The 17461-nt window shown below is 43.4% G+C and overlaps 1 protein-coding gene across 1 annotated transcript; it reads left to right on the top strand.

The window, feature by feature from the left end:
- The first annotated feature begins 15373 nt into the window (after positions 1–15373).
- LOC124171133 (tigger transposable element-derived protein 4-like) lies at positions 15374–16117 on the top strand. Its single transcript, XM_046550271.1, has one exon. It carries the CDS (start codon positions 15374–15376, stop codon positions 16115–16117), a length of 744 nt encoding a protein of 247 aa, XP_046406227.1.
- Positions 16118–17461: the final 1344 nt, after the last annotated feature.

The following is a 17461-nucleotide window of genomic DNA, read 5'->3' on the forward strand; positions in this document are numbered from 1 at the left end:
GGATGTTGTTCGCAGTCTCTATTAGTAGGGTACCATCTCTTAGTTTTTTCACCGAATTTGGCTCTCCAGTAATTATCGATTGCATAGCTTTTTTTATGAAAAAGGGAGACACCTTTTTCAGAGTGTCACCTTCTTTGGCGCATTTCATAGACAAAAAACGCTTCGAGCTTTCAAAAGACTTTTCTCCTCCGCCCGTGTCCGGGCGGGATCTTTTTGGTGGAGGAAGAGTAATCGTCTCCATGAATGTAAGAACATAATTCATCCCCTGGGCTCCCCACCCACCACGGAGCCACACATTCGGGACGCCACACCGAGATCCGGTGTGGTCGCCAGGGCTACCCAAGGGATATAGGAACCTTTGATAGGGGGTCTCTTTTGGGTTAGAACCTCCAGCGCGGGGGCCCTCCGAACCCACGCACCTTCGGCCGCCCTACGGAGACCCCCATATCTCCAGCACTAACCCGTCCTGGCGTACGCTCGGAAGGAGCCGCCAAGCTCCCCAGCCGCCAGGAGCCGATTGACCGAGCTGGGCTCTTCTCGGCCGCCCGTTTTTCGGGGAATCCAGGGCCGAAGTGGGGTATTGAACTCCGGCCCATACCGGGTTTCCGACGCCCAGCTGGGAGCCGGAGAACTCACCCACCAGGATCCCCTTCTCCCCCTTGTACGGGTCTCCACGCACGGCAAACACGTGGGTGAATCTGGACGCCAGATGTATCGGCTACTCAGCACAGCAGAGTCACATGCTGTCTGGACGCTATCCTAGCGTGCGAAGGGTTTTTTGACGAGGTTGTCTCCCCGGTGGGCTCGGGTCCGTGGGGGCGCGGCTCCCCAAAGGAAGAGATTACTCTCTTCCCCCCGTGCGGGGCTCTCTGATATTTTCAACTCATCAATTTCAGAGGGTCATTTTCCAACTTACTTAAAAGTAGCCCTTATATCACCCATTCACAAGAAGGGATCAGTAATCGATTCTAATAACTACAGACCAATTTCCATCCTGTCTTTTTTCTCAAAAATTTGAGAAACTCATGTACAACCGCATTGTAAACTATCTTGATAACTACAATTTGTTTAATGCAGCTCAACATGGTTTCAGAAAAGGTAAATCTACAACAACAGCTGCGTTCCATCTTCTCAATACCATATGCCAGTCCTTAAACAAACATGAAAGGGTTACATGCATCTTCTTTGACCTGAGTAAGGCTTTTGACACAATTGATCACAGCATATTATCTAGTAAATTATTAAATATCGGTATTGATGGTAATGCTCATGCACGGATTATGTCATACCTTTCTAATCGCAAGCAAATTGTGCAATACAGAAGTAAGTCTGAGTTGGGAATAAACACCTTTAAATCCGGAACTCTTGAAGCAAGTTGTGGCGTTCCTCAAGGTTCTATTTTGGGACCCCTGTTCATAATTTTCATAAATGACCTTCCTCTTTCATTGCCTAATTGCAGCACAATTTTATATGCTGATGATACTTCTTCCATAAACACTGGGTTGACTCTGGAATACTTGTCTAGCAGCACAAATCACACCCTTATCAGTATGGTGAATTGGTGTCTCGAAAACAACCTGACACTTAACAATAAATCATGCTTCATGCATTTTCACTGTAAAATATCTCCACCAACATCTACCTTATTATTAAGAATCAATAATAAGAGTATTCACCGCTCTACTTCCACTGATTTTCTTGGCTTCCACCTTAGAGAAGATCTTGTCTGGTCCTTCCATATTAATAAAGTTATACAGAAAATCTCAACCGGTATCTTCATGTCAAGGAAACTAGCCTTGATCACCTCCACTGACACTTTGAAATTAGTCTATTATGCTGCAATTCATTTCCACCTGTCTTATGGAATTATCTTCTGGGGTAACAGTAGTGCTGCAACTAAAGCCTTCTCATTCCAAAATAGATCAATTAAAGCCATTGCTAGGGTATCTATCATAGCACCTGGAAGACCTCTCTTCAAAGCACTAAATATACTTACTCTACCCTGTTTGTATATTTAGCAATGTTGCACCTTTGCAGAAAACAATCACTCTCTGTTTCCACTAAGTTCCACCATTCATCAGCACTCCACTCGCTCCAAGAACCACATTCATCAGCACAGTTATAACCTGACTGCTGCTCAACATGGACCGCTTCACTCTGCTTCCCTTATATACAATAAATTGCCCCAATCAATTAAGTTAATTATATCTCCCCACACATTCAAATGTCAATTAAAGAAAATGTTGCTTAATAAAGTTTACTACTGTGTTAATGAATACTTTTGTGACCAACTCTAATGCTATGATTAGAGTATCTTGAAATATAATATGTCTATATTGTGTAAAGTGTATATTTTTATGTTTTCATGACCATGTTCTATGTCAAATTTCCTTGACCAACGGAACAATAAATATTAGTAGTAGTATTTGGATTTAGGGTGCGTCGACGGCATGGTCATTTTGCACCACTACTGTGCTATTTAATTACAAAAGTTATGTATAAAGTAATCTACTGCATCTGATGTCTTCGTTGAAAGTGTACATAATTAGACTTTATTAAAAATGTTTATTTCTCTGAGAAACCGAAATGTACAGATTAAGTTGGTAGGGTGGTCTCCTAAAAGGGTTTTTAGGTCTCCCCCTAGATTATTTCGTCTTCGCGCTTCGCGGTACTTAACACAATCTAGCATGATGTGTCTAATACTTAATGGACATTTACAATCCCCACATTGGGGAGGTTCCTTCTCTTCAGTAAAGAGATACGCATGGGTCAGGGGGCTGTGCCCTATCCTCAATCGTGTAAGTACTACTTCCTCTCTCCGATTACTACGAGCTGAAGAGGGCCACGCTGCTACCATGTCCTTGATGCCACGGAGCTTGTGATTGAGATTCCTGGCACAGATGGCTTATGTCAAGCCACAATTTGGCGTGGGGGGGTTGCGTTCCCATCGTCCGGTTGGCTTGCCTTCCGCAGTCAGCACCCAGCAGTATTCTGGCTGGTATTTTGGGGGGATTTATGGGGTTATCCTGTCTGTTGACAAGAACTTTCAGGGTTCAAGGCGAACCCTGATGAGGGTACAACGCACCGGGGCCCGGAACCAAGCCAGGGGCTTATACGCCAGGAATCCCGGGGAGGGGGAGGAGAGAGGAAGGAAAAAGGATGGAGACGCCGTCGCGATCGGAGCCCGCCGGCGCCTCCAGGGAAAGGAAAGGGTTGGAAGGGAGGGAAGAGGGATAAAACACTCCAGTGCTATGGAAGCAAAGGAGGCCCAATCTAGCGAAACCAAGCAAAGCTATTTCTCTGCCACCATCCCGGAAGGATTTTCCTATGAGGAAGAAAAATCCCAGATAGGGACAGTGGGAGTCTGTCTGTTGACCTGTCTGTTGACAGATGAATTCTAAATATGAATTATTGAGATACTGAATGCTTGAATTGTTGAATAAGGCTGTTTGAATAATTGACCATTTAACATCAGCCATTGACTTATTTTTATTCCCCTGTTTGCGAGCTTCTCAGTAAAGCTCGTTTAATTCTTGTCCCACATTTAGCTGAATGCTCCCCGTCTTTCGATTCTTTAACATGCAAGATTTCACTTCTTCCATGTCTTTCAAACCCAGTATGGCACTGGCTAAGTAATATTTACAGCATTTTGCTGGATTATTTTATTCAAATTGTTTATTTTGCTTGTAATGCAAATATTTATCTGGTGTCTACGACATATAATGGGCAATTGTGTTTTCTCTGATCCACATGTGGTGAAGCAGTGGACAAAATAGTTAATTTTGTCCACTGCTTCACCACAAATGGTTGTCACAATTCTTTCTACAATTATAGAAACAGCATTTTTTTATATGTGCCCATAGTTTTATACTAGTGTATTATGAAGAGGCACAACAAGCAATTCTAGCCAGTCACTTAGGTATCTTGTTGTTATTAAATATAACTGTGATTATGTGCATAACATGGGTACTATTTCTGAGTCATCGTGTCGGTGGCTTTCTGTTTCGAATAATTGGAGGAAGTAACATGTTTTCCACCCTGTACCTCAAGGTGACCTCGAAGTATCTTTGATTTGATTAAGTATTTTTATTCTGATTCAGTATATAAGAAATCTTGCTGAAAAGTCCATTGATAGACTAATTGTTCTGGCCTCATACGAAAATAAAAAGCAGCTGGAGCAGGCTCTGAAATTTAAATTGGCCAAAGCCATTGTTTTGCATGAGCTAGGTAGTAGTAGTAGTAGTATTTGTGTTTAGGGTGCCTCGACAACTAAGGTCATTATGACAAGGTTATTATAAGGACATATGAATATGTCAACACATATCCGGTGCTGAAACAGCCAGAAGGGTACAAATTGGTTGGTACCATCCATGACCTTTATCTCATAAAAATTAACTTGAAAATGCTTTCAATTTTCATTAACTTTCAAAAATATGCTAGCTCTAGCATCTGCCTCAATGTCATAATATCAATGCCATAATTTTTATTTTTCCAGCTTTTGAGTGATTTTAGACTGTTGTTCCCTCAGGCATATGGTAGGATTGCTAGCCACTGGGAGCCATTTGCTGGGAAGGTGAAGGAGCAGCTTAGCATTGAAAACATTTCAATACCAGGAAGGCTAACAACAAGAGCTTCTAAGGGATTGAACGAACTACGGCCGTTAAACAGTTTAAAGAAAATTAATTCCCCAAGGCCGTACTCTTTGATGGGCAGATTGCTAAAGGGGGGTAATTGCAAACGGGAGGTAATGGCAAGATAAGACACTAACTAAAAATACAAACGTGAAACTCACACACGCACCTCGCGGATTTGCTCAAGGGAACAAATGACCGCGTGGGACACACGCACTCACGCACTCAGGTTTGTGGAGCCCTCGCTCACGACAGTGACCGTCACACACACAAAAGAAAAAGACAAAATAAAAACACGCTCTCAGTCACGCACCTCGCGGATTTGCTCAAGGGAACAAATGACCGCGTGGGACACACGCACTCACGCACTCAGGTTTGTGGAGCCCTCGCTCACGACAGTGACCGTCACACACACAAAAGAAAAAGACAAAATAAAAACACGCTCTCAGTCACGCACCTCGCGGATTTGCTCAAGGGAACAAATGACCGCGTGGGACACACGCACTCACGCACTCAGGTTTGTGGAGCCCTCGCTCACGACAGTGACCTAGTTTCCTTATACAATGTTTTGCATGATTATTTGTGATTAAAATGAACTATGTATTGCAGCTCGGTGCTCTGATGCAGAACTTCTGCATTTATTTGGGCGGTTGGTGACAACAGTTCCATTGAAAGTCCCTAAGGGAAAAGCGTGGAAGCCTTCACGGAAGGATATTTTGGATGGCTTTCTTTGCTATGCTAAGGTAATTTTTGGACCTATATTGAATATCAAAAATTAAGTTGCCAGGAAGAAATTAAGTATTGTTTTTCTTTTTTAGACTGATGACTTGATAAAGCATTGTGATGGGCTGGAGGAGCGATATAGAGCACGAGGTTTAACAGTGCAGCCCTTTCCCATGATTATTGGGGAATCTTTGGCAAATATACACACACATTATTTTGTGATTGACAAAACTCCCATAACGCTGCCCACCACAAGAGATTTGTTTGCTGCTACTTTCTACGCATATCACTCTCACTAGAGGCTCACAAGAGCTCACTAGTGGCTACTCTTGTTAACCGAGCATATAAAATTTGCGACTCGGACTCAATTGCCAGCGAGAATAAGCACCTGACGTCAGCCTTACTAAGAAATGGATACAGCGCCAACATGGTCCTGAAAAGGGCCGAGAAGGAAGAAAACAGAGGACAAGTGCCCGCGACGCCAGACCCGGAAGATGCCACCAGGCCGGATCCGAAGGCTTATGTCACCATCCCCTTCATCGTAGGGACGTCTGAGAAAATCGCGATAGTATTGAGGAAGCATGATGTAGTGACCAGGTTCAAGTGCGTCACTAAGATAGCTGACATCCTACCCGGGCCCAAGGACAGAATTTCACCACTACTCTCCGAAGGCGTGTACCAAGTGCCATGCTCTTGCGGTAAATGGTACATTGGTGAAACATGCAGAGCGCACAACACCCGTATGAGCGAACACCGAAGACCGACCAGAAACAAACAGTTCAAAGCCTCTGCCATCGCGGAGAACGCCTGGAGTGAATCCGGACATTCAATTTTATTTGACGACGCTTAAATAATTGCGAGAGAAGACAAGTACTTCCCGAGAATAATAAGAGAGGCCATTGAGATAGTCAAAAGACCAGCGAACTTTAACAGGGAGGATGGCTATCCTTTGCACAGCGCGTGGAAAAGGTATATTCGACGCAAATACGAGGACGTTCCCTGATTGGTCGAAAGAAATCCACCGAATTGGCGCCAAAAATTGACTATATAAGAGAGGACTAAAATCTTCACTTCATCCTTCACCTGAGGACGCTGGCAGGAGAGCTGGCGAAACTGTTGTGGTTCTTCGACAACGGACGCGGATGCAGCCCGAAAGAATGAGGAACTCAAGTAATTACCGCGGAAACCTGCGTACGAACAATATTGAAGCGTTATGCTCGAAATATTCCGAAAATTTCGTTGTTACTATTTGTTCTGTAGAGGTTTACCAAACGACTCAAATGTTCCTCTCTCTTCCTCGCGCGGCGGGTAATTCACCGGAAAAATCTCGCTGCTACGCAACGCTGATACCAACACGGACATCTGACCTGACATCAGGATTTCTCGGCATTCGGCATCTCATCTCGCCATCGGTCTCAACCCACGTGGTCTGCATTGGTCAACCCAAGAATCTTCCGGAAGTCAACTGGACAGCTTCCGAGGACCGGAGAGGCCGAGCGCACAATTAAAACATTCCTAACGAGAGAACAGGCGCAATACCACACGTGGGCATCGAAAGGAGAAGGAGTGGTGAGATATGTAATCCATGGTCTAGATAGGGGAATAGAACTGGATTACATACAAGAAAGTCTTACGGAACAGGGCATCCCTTGTGTAGCAGTACGCACCATGTCAAGAAAGATCGATGACATATACGTCATAACGGTGGAGAAGAAAGAAAACTTTAATGTAAATCAAATCGAGAGCATAAAGATAATATGCTCTCATCCGATAAGTATATCGCCATATTACTACAAGCCCCCTCAGCGATGCTACCGGTGCAATGCCTATGGCCACGGCTCGAGATACTGCTCCAGGGCACAGGGGTGCTACATTTGTGCAGGGCCTCATGAAGGCAAAGACTGCCAGGGGCAAAGGGAAAAGAAATGCTGCAATTGTGGTGAGGCGCATGAGGCAAGATCGCAGGAATGCGTCTTTTACCAAAAAGAAATGGAAATAATTAACGCGACGAAGGAAAAAAGAAATATAGGAAATGAGGCCCCCAAAATCGTTGAAAAACCAAAAATAATTATTCCGGCAGCAGCTCCATCAACAAATTCATGGGAGCAAAGACGAATAAGGCAGCAAGCACCTGTAGAAAAAACGGCAATCGCAGACTCATCACGTGAGATTAATTCTCAAACTCAGGCACACAACACAAGGACAAACGACGGCAGAGAAAATAATCCAAATAGTCATCTTACGACGCAGGCCCGGCCCGAAGTGAACGTGAATCCGAACTCAAGGTCACAGAATGACGTCAATGACAGCGTCAATAATCAGACAAGGGAAGTTGAGCACACAACTCCGGACACGCAAACGAATTCAAATATTATTAATATAAGCTCGGGCATATCTGACGAAAACAACGAACTTCGGAGCATATTAGAGACATTAAAAAACTTCGGCATAATGATGCAACAGCAGATGCAAATGTTTCAAGAGATGATAACGAAAATAACGGACATGCTTATCAGGAGAACCAGTCATGTATAATAAAAAGAAAAATAGATCACTGGGCATCATGTTATTCAATATAAACGGAGGCGTAGATAAAAAAACGCAAGAACTAGTACACTTTCTGGGAAGACATAAGATACAAGTGTGTCTCATTTCTGAAACTCACCTCCAACCAGATAAGGTGTGGGAAGTAGGTGGATACGTCGTTCTGAGAAACGATAGAGTAAAAACGAGGGGAGGGACATGACACTCTACAGAAGACGCAGGTGGGGAAACAACGGGTACAGATTTGTAACCACTCACAGGTGGTGTACCTATCTTGGCACTGGCAAAATGTGGCACCGGAGGCGTACTTTAAGGGTTTGAAGTAGTCATTGGGGGGAAATTGCAGGCCTGCCCTGAGGGAGGGACTTCAACAGGGGTTTTTGCCTTCTGAGACAGAGCAGGAGCAGGAGGAGTAGGGTTACCAGATGGTGGATTCCCTGGATTACCACCTATCACAGGCATAGAGCTGAACGGCATTCGAGCAATATCTGCATAAGATGCCTGAGGAGTGGAGCCACTGAAGGTGGAACAAGGGTCGGCTGGAGGACGTGGCACTGAAGATGACACTGGTAAAGAATGAACACTGTCAGAGTCATCACTGCTTTCACCTGAATGCTCCGATGGAGGCACACTGGATGTTGACTTTAAACAGTCGCCAGAACGCTGGCCACGGTGCCGGCGGTGATGGCGTCTGTAGCTACAAAACCTACCATCACTACCAGTCCCACCTGAGCCCCACATAACAGCCCCCTCTTCATCCTCTTCGGTGCGGTCGTAGCCTCGACTAAATTCATCAGCACGGTCACCATTGCCGCTACCAGACCCTCCACAAGAGTAACTACCCTGAGTGACGTGAGTTCCCCCTCGACCCTCCATCACACCACAACCTCCATCGCCTGTCCCACCCCTCCGCTTCTTCCTACGCTGTTTCTTCGTCACAACGTGGAACTCTGTTTCTTCCAGCACCTGAGGACTTGCATCAGTGACTGCGTAAAAGTCTTCCTTAAAGGACGTGGCAACCATGGGAACTTTTTGCGGGGTAACATGAACTGTTCGATTAGTACATGTCTCCACATTACCATTGTCATCGTCTTGAACTTTCTCATTGTGATTACATAAGTCCTCGTTCTTAGCACTTATTTCACTACTAACTTCCTTCCCATCGTCTCCCATTGCACACTTCTGCACTTTCACTTCTTTGGATGGCATACTATAGGATGCAGTTATTGTAAGGTAGTAGTAGTAGTAGTAGTAGTAGTAGTATTTGTGTTTAGGGTGCCTCGACAACTAAGGTCATTTGCACCACAGACAATCTATAAAAACAAAAATTTTAAAAGATGCATTAAAAAAAAACATTTAAACATTCATAAAAGTTTTGAAATAAAAGGGGTTGTCAAATTATAAGAAGGTTGGAATTTAAACACTGTTAATTAGCCCGGTCTCTATTAAAAACTTTATCACTCGGCTGACACTATCAGGGTCGTCTCCTAGGATGTGCCCTAGGTCTCCTCCGATGTTCAGCCGATGGCGCACAGAGCGGTATTTCTCATAATCAGTCAGGAGATGTCTCACAGTAATGGGAGAGTCGCAAACATCACATAGGGGTGGAATTCTCTCTTCGGTGAAGAGGTACGAGTGGGTCAGAGCGCAGTGCCCAATTCTCAATCGTGCGATTGCGACCTCCTCCCTGCGGTTCCTCCTGACAGACGTGGGCCACGCTGAAATTACCGGCTTGATTGCGCGCAGTTTATTTCCGGTAAGAGAGCGCCAAGTCTCTTTCCACTTTTCTAAGGCTATCTTTTTTGTGGTCGCCTTCAAATCTTCATATGGTACCAGCACAGAATCAGCAACGTCGTCCTCGCTGGCTGCCTTCGCGGCCGAGTCGGCCTTCTCATTTCCAGCAATACCCACATGTCCAGGAACCCACAGAAAACGGATTTTCACTTTTTTCCGAGCAAGGGAAAGTAGTCTATTTTGAATTTCCTGGACGATTGGGTGACTGGGAGAAAAACTGGAAATGGACTGCAGGGCGCTCATGGAGTCGCTGCAGACCATAAAGGACGCGTTGCTACAATTGATACCATCCAGAGCCATCTTTATGGCGAACAGTTCTGCCGTATAGCCGCTACACAGCGGACTGAGCTTGGCCTTGAGGGTTCCATGGTGATACGAGATCACTGCACACCCGCACGCACGCTCCGACTTCGATCCGTCCGTGTAAACAGGAATGAAGTCGGGGTGGCGGTGCATTACTTCCTTGAAGCTATGCTGGTATTCCGCAGCAGTTGTCAGAGATTTTTGATTTTTGTGGAGCACAAAGCTGACTTGTGGAAAAGGTACCTGCCAAGGTGCATTTTCCGAATTCCCAATGGGGTACACTTCTGGGAGTATAAACTCACTGTCAAGGATAAAATTATTAAAAGTAATACTTAGGGGTCTAGTTGCCTTAGGCCGCCTGTCAAAAATATTTATAAAGCGTGGGTTAAAAATAATATTAAAACTAGGATGCCCTCTCATTGTTAGAATTTTAGCAACATAGTTGCACATAAGGATGTTTCGGCGTGCAGTCAACGGGGGCTCCCCAGAATCTGAGTAAACACTCAAGACCGGAGAAGTCCTGAAAGCTCCGGTTGCCAATCGAAGCCCCGCATTGTGAACCGTGTTCAAAGGTCTCAAATAGCTTTCACGGGCAGAGGAGTAGACCAAACATCCATAGTCTAATTTCGAGCGCACCAATGCTCTATACAATAAAAGCATCGTGGAGCGATCGGCACCCCACGAGTAATTACATAGATATCGCAGGATATTTAAAACTTTCAAACATTTGTTTTTTAAAAACTCAATGTGCTCACGCCAATTAAGGCGGCGGTCAAAAATCAAACCCAGAAAGCGGGCTGAATCCGTATAAGGTAGAATTCGGCCGCTCAGGCGAAGTTCTGGTGGAGGAACTTGTGCCCGCTTACGATGGAAGTGGACACATTTCGTTTTTTCAACGGAAAAACGAAATCCACTTCGATTCGACCATTCCCCAAGTCTGTTAAGGGTCAGCTGGATGACCCGTGCGGCACTGGCAATTGTGGATGATCGACAGAAAATGGCCAAGTCGTCCACGAATAAGGAGCCCATCACTGGTGTTCTGACGCATTCTGTAACGTCATTTATCGCAATGGCGAAGAGTGTGACGCTGAGTACAGAGCCTTGTGGTACCCCATTATGTTGTGTAAAAGGTCCGGATAAATGATTACCTATTCTTACTTTAAAAACACGGTCTGCTAAAAAAATTTTGATAAAAATTGGGAGATTTCCTCTTAGGCCCCACTCATGTAACGTATTCAGAATCTTCCGGCGCCAGACTCGGTCATACGCCTTCTCCAGATCGAAGAACACGGCTATGACATGCTGGCCCAGAAGGAAAGCCTCCTGGATAAAATTTTCGGTTCTCACGAGGTTGTCTGTGGTGGATCTACCTCGCCTGAAACCGCACTGGATATTGGAAAGAAGGTTCCGACGCTCCAACCACCAAACGAGCCGACGGTTCACCATTCTTTCCATGGTCTTGCATAGACAACTGGTCGAGGATATTGGCCTATAATTATTTGGGTCTGTTTTATCCTTTCCTTGTTTGGGGATAGGGACAACTACGGATTCCCGCCACGCTGTAGGGAAGCTTCCCTCAACCCAAATTTATTGAGGGTATGGAGAATATCCATCAAAATATGTTTAGGACACCATCCACTCCTGGCGCGGTGTCTTTGGAATCCGCTATGGCGGACTTCCGTTCCCATAAGGAAAAAAGATCATTGTATCCGGCTGCTGCGTGCGATTCGGTGAAGTTCAAGTGTGGGGAGTGTTCCCTAATAGACAGGAAGGTTGCTGAGTAGTTCTCGTCGCTGCTGGTCTTGGCAAACACTTCCCCGAGAACGTCGCATATCTCCTTCGGTGTGTGAAATGTCACACCTTGAAATACAAGGCACGAAACGCCGTGAACATGCCGTGCTCCCGATATAGCCCTCACCTTGTTCCAGACCTGAGTTAGTGGAGTCCTGTTGTTGATGGAGGATACATAATTTATCCAGGAGGCCTTCTTTGACTCCTTTATAATTAGTCGAGCCTTTGCTCTGAGTCGTCGAAATGAGGCAAGATTAGAGGCAGTTGGAAACTTATTAAAAATACGGAGGGCACGTTTCCGTTTCTTATATTAAGTAATTCTTACTATAAGAAACGGATATATTTCTTATAGTAGTAATCACCGCGGAAACCTGCGTACGAACAATATTGAAGCGTTATGCTTGAAATGTTCCGAAAATTTCGTTGTTACTATTTGTTCTGTAGAGGTTTACCAAACGACTCAAATGTTCCTCTCTTCCTCGCGCGGCGGGTAATTCACCGGAAAAATCTTTTCTGCAGCCGTAATAACTTTTGGAGGCATACTGAACAATTCCTATGATCGTGTTGATCACCTGCCCTGTTTAAAATTTCCCCTGTGTTCCCCCCTGGAAACACTATGCTCCAGGGGGGAATTAAGGGGGGAACCATACTGCTCCAGGAGCAGCAGGGGGGAACAGCAGGGAACCTTGATTTTTCAGGGGGGAACGTAGATTTTCCAGGGGGGATATTCAAATTCAAAGGGGGAACAACTAGGAACTTTGTTTTTCCCAGGGGGAAACTTTTTCTTCCAGTGGGGAACAACTGGGAACTTTGATTTTTTAGGTGCGGAAGTTGGTTTTCCAGTGGGAACCTTAATCCGTCTGAGGAAAACTGCTTAGATCTTTGATTCTCCAGAGTGGACCTTGATGGGGAATGAGAAAAGGGAACTAGGCAGATGAGAACATATATAAATGGGGATGGGCATCATGGTAGTTACAGACCTGAAAATATGTAATTCCAGTACAAAAGAAAGCAGATTTATACTTGGGAAAGTAAATTTCCAGGCTAAGTTATCAATTTTCCAGGTATTTCAGGTTTGCAGAAAACCTAATGAGCATGTGATACCATTCTACTTTTTCAAAAAGTAACTTTAATAAAAATCAAATACTCCACAGTTCAGGAAATTTAATGTAATTAGAGGGTAATTGTCCATGCACCATACAGTTGACTTTTACAAGATAAAATACTGACTTACAGATATTGTTTTAAAGATTCATTTTATAATGACAGCTTGGCACACTAGCAACATACTGTTCACTAAGCACATCAATAAAAATAGCTACATTCTTCACCATCGAAAACTTGCAGGCCACTTCAGGTTGTTTTCCTGTAATAATTCTTAAATGTCGAAGCCCTTCTACTGCATGGCAGTTTAAAATTTTTATGATGACATGGCACTCACTTGTTTCTTTGCACAGCAAAATGTTCATCAAATGTGCAAAATCACCATTATTTAATTCAACATATGAGTTGTCAAATCGCCTGGTGTCACCATCCACAAACCGCTCGTATATTACGTCATTCCGTATTACTTTTCGATGCTGAGTATACGTTTGGTTCTCCTGCAACCCATCAACACTATCAAAATAATCAGAGGGCTTGCCAAAATCCAGCACAGGAATTACCCGAGATGGGTTTTTTGGACAATGAGGGAATGGTGGAGGATAGCAGGGCAGCTCAGAGAACTGGTATATCTAACAAGACTTTATTCCGTATAATCCTTAGGATTTTATATTTTTAGTTATAGTCATAGAACAGTCTTGAAGAATGTGTTAATGAATGTCAGAATTTTGATTTATTTCCCTTTTTATTATATTATATTTTTCTTAGGATTTTATATTTTTAGTTATAGTCATAGAACAGTCTTGAAGAATGTGTTAATGAATGTCAGAATTTTGATTTTATTTCCCTTTTTATTATATTATATTTTCCTTAGGATTTTATATTTTTAGTTATAGTCATAGAACAGTCTTGAAGAATGTGTTGATGAATGTCAGAATTTTGATTTTATTTCCCTTTTTATAGATTGGGTTTCTAGTCATGTCATGCCAGATGCTCACCAGGAAGATGTGCTGTTGCTGACAGAGAAATGGAGAGGTAATTAAGAGTTTTGTTATTCCAGAAGGTTCCCATTAATTATACATGATGAGGGTAGTTTACTGCATGTGCAATAAAGAAGTATTGTATACGGTCAGTTGTAATGAAAACATACACCAAATTCCAAGATTTGCTATATGTGACAGTTGTGTATTGACATCTCTTTTTTGATCATCAGGTGTACATGGGTCGTGGGCACTACATTTCCGTGGCAGCATGGGAGTCCATCAGAAAAGTTACCAAACCAACCATTTTTGTAAACCATTTGGTTGTTGCCCTCATAGGAGAAGGATGTCACCAATATAGGGCTAAACCTGGTGCAAACACGAAGCCCTTCCCACCTGGAATTATTGAGACAGTGCGAGGTAATTATGGTTTGCCCTTGAAATAATTCCTCAACATCTGCTTCCTGTTGTTATATGGTTGATCATGTTTGCACTTGTTAGTGATATCTTCAAATATTTGCTTTTTAGATTGCCTGTGGAGATTCTTTTACCGCAGTAAGAAGAGTATAAGTGCTGCAAATGAACTTGTTTCAGGATTCAAGCTTGCACAGAGAATGAGTGACACGTGTAGGGATATGGGTCCAATTAGAATTCAGAGAAGACAAGAGAGAAGGAAGGAATTAATGGCAATAAGAAACCAAAAGAATAAATAAATTGTGTATAAAAATAAGTAAATGTTGGCTTCAAAATTTTTTGTGGGATTATTTATAGAAAAGCATTACCTAACAGGAAAGGAAAACTGAATGACCCCTTTTTCCCTGACCATAAAGTGTGGGGGGTGTATCGAGGTCTTTTAGTTAAAATAACCTAATAGTATTAGGTTATTTAGTAAAAATAACCTAATAAGACATGACAGCCTTTACTTTTTATTTCGTGAGGCTGCGTCTAATATTATGTTATAAAGTACAGTGGAACCTGGATAATTCGAACTTCTTTAATTCGAAATCTTCTTTAATTCGAATTTTTCCCGTGGTCCCTAGCATTTTGTATTAAAACAATGCTAAAACATCGTGGATAATTCGAAGTTTATTTTGGATAATTCGAATTTTTAAGTAGCAAATCATTAAATTACGATTCAAAATATCCATAAATAAAAAAGTAAAAAAACATATTCCAAGCCACATTTGACGAAATGTTTGCGTTAGAACAAACGCGGGACCGCGCGCGCCTGCGTTTAGTCTGATGACTCATACCTCCCCTCCCGCCACCGCCTGTTGAAGGCCACACTAAAAATAACTCAACCCTGCTTGCAACAGACGGCGCAGCGCGTTCCAAGGTCATTGTACCTGACACCCGACACTCCCCCTACATTGCGTGTCGCATGTGTCGCATTGTGCGTGGTTTATATCGTTTCGTGTGAAGGCCGTTACCTAACGTAGGTTTGCTGATGTCTTAGGGTCGGTTTCTCCAAATCTTAACTTTTAGTGAGTGTACTGTGTAGTGATCATGGCATCAACGTCATCGAAAAAACCAGGGTCTTATAAAACTTTGACATTAGCTGAAAAAGTCAGTGTGATTAAAGAAGTGGAAAAAGGAGTAAAGAAAAAATCTGAAATCGCGAAAGACTTTGGAATTCCACCCAACACCCTATCGACTTACTTAAAAAATAAATATAAAATTCTCAGCAGTGCAGAGGAATTTGATAAAGACAGGAAACGATCGCGAGAGCCAGGAAATCCAGATGTCGACAACTGTGTGCTGAAATGGTTCAAGCAGACAAGAGACAAGAAAGTTCCTGTAAGTGGTCCTCTGATTAGGATCAAGGCTGAGCAGTTTGCTAAAGAATTAGGAAAGCAAAATTTTAAAGCTAGCACTGGGTGGCTGGATGGTTTTAAAGAGCGCAATAAAATTTTGTTTAAGGCAGTCTGTGGTGAAAGTGGGGCCGTGAACCTACAGGAAGCTAACCAGTGGAAGAGAGATCTGGAAGAGATGATCCAGGACAGAGACCCGAGAAATATTTTTAACGTTGACGAAACCGGTCTTTTTTTTAAATGCACTCCTGACAAAACACTTGCATTTAAAGACGAAAAGTGCCACGGAGGGAAATTAAGCAAAGAAAGAATCACGCTATTGGTTGGCGCTAATATGGATGGTTCGGAAAAGCTGCCTTTGCTAATGATAGGAAAATCGGCCAATCCTCGTTGCTTTAAAAATGTCAAGTCTAAACCAGTAGAATGTCAGCAGTTCTAAGGCTTGGATGACAAGTGACCTTTTTGCGAAGTGGCTAATGAAGTTGGACAAAAGGTTTGTTAAAGAAAATCGACAGGTTCTCCTTTTCATCGACAATTGCACGGCACACAACACCATACCTGTAATGGAAAATGTGAGTGGTTTTTTTCGCAGCCAACATGACCTCTGTTGTCCAGCCCATGGATCAAGGGATCATAAAAAATTTAAAACACTTTTACAGGGGTTTGTTGGTCGAGAATATATGTAATGGTTTATGACTGATGTGCTTATGTATGTCCATCCAATTTCATGGGAGCAGTGAATATCTGTGGGGATTGGTAAACCCTGGCCCATGACTATGGCCGAAATTTAAGTTAAGAGTTGCTCATTTTTCAGAGAAAACAATTTTGTGATGGTACATTTAGATTGAAGATTCCATGGATACATTTTTCCTCAGAGAACGTAGTTCTGTCTTGAAGATGTTCCACGGGGGATATTCAGAAGGGTACGCTTTCCCCAAAAAAATTATTCCCCCTGGAACAGTTCCGGGGGGATTTTCAGAGGGAAACAGTTCCCTCCTGGAACGGGTCTCCTCCAGGAATGGGTCCCCTCCTGGAACGGGTCCCCTCCTGGAACGGGTCCCCTCCTGGAACGGGTCCCCTCCTGGAACGGGTCCCCCCCTGGAACGGGTTCCCCTCCGAAAATCCCCCCGGAACCGTTCCAGGGGGGAAACTTTTACCAGGGTGATGAGCTGAAAAGACATCACAGTTGCAGAAATGTATTGTGTTTTGGCGATTTCCTTGTTTATGCCGCGCACTAAAAATAGCAAATCATGAGTATTGGTCAAAAGACTCTTCTTGTGTCGCCAATATTTCGCACATTAATGTCCAGAGATAGATATGTGATGACCCTGCGAATGATGCATTTTTCGGATGACAGGCAATCAAATCAAGGTTACAGCCTCTTCGAAATTCGCCCTGTCATTAATCTACATAGAAAGACATTCAAGGCAATGTTTTCTCAATTCGCTAATTTGTGCATTGACGAAATCTTGTTATTTAAAGGAGGGCTATCATTCAAACAAAAGGTATGCCTTCCAAGAGTAGCCAGTTCGGCAAAAGTCTTTCGCCCTTAGTGACTGTGAAACGGGCTATGTCCTTGATTTTGTAGTGTACACGGGAGCAAGCACTGACATTTTGCCGCAAAATGAAGATTTGGGGAAATCAGGGGATATCGTTCGCACCTTGATGGAGCCATATTTAAGAAAAGGCCATTAAATGTTTGTCGATTATTGGTATTCAAGCCCACTATTATTTTCCTCGCTCGATGAAAGGCCACAAATGTATTTTCAACAAAATCGATTTT

The sequence above is a fragment of the Ischnura elegans genome, chromosome X (genome assembly GCF_921293095.1).
Source record: "Ischnura elegans chromosome X, ioIscEleg1.1, whole genome shotgun sequence".
Taxonomy (NCBI): Eukaryota; Metazoa; Arthropoda; class Insecta; order Odonata; family Coenagrionidae; genus Ischnura; species Ischnura elegans.

Bases quoted from the DNA above. Each gene is read 5' to 3' on its own strand.
- LOC124171133 (XM_046550271.1), top strand. From the start codon at position 15,374: ATGGCATCAACGTCATCGAAAAAACCAGGGTCTTATAAAACTTTGACA.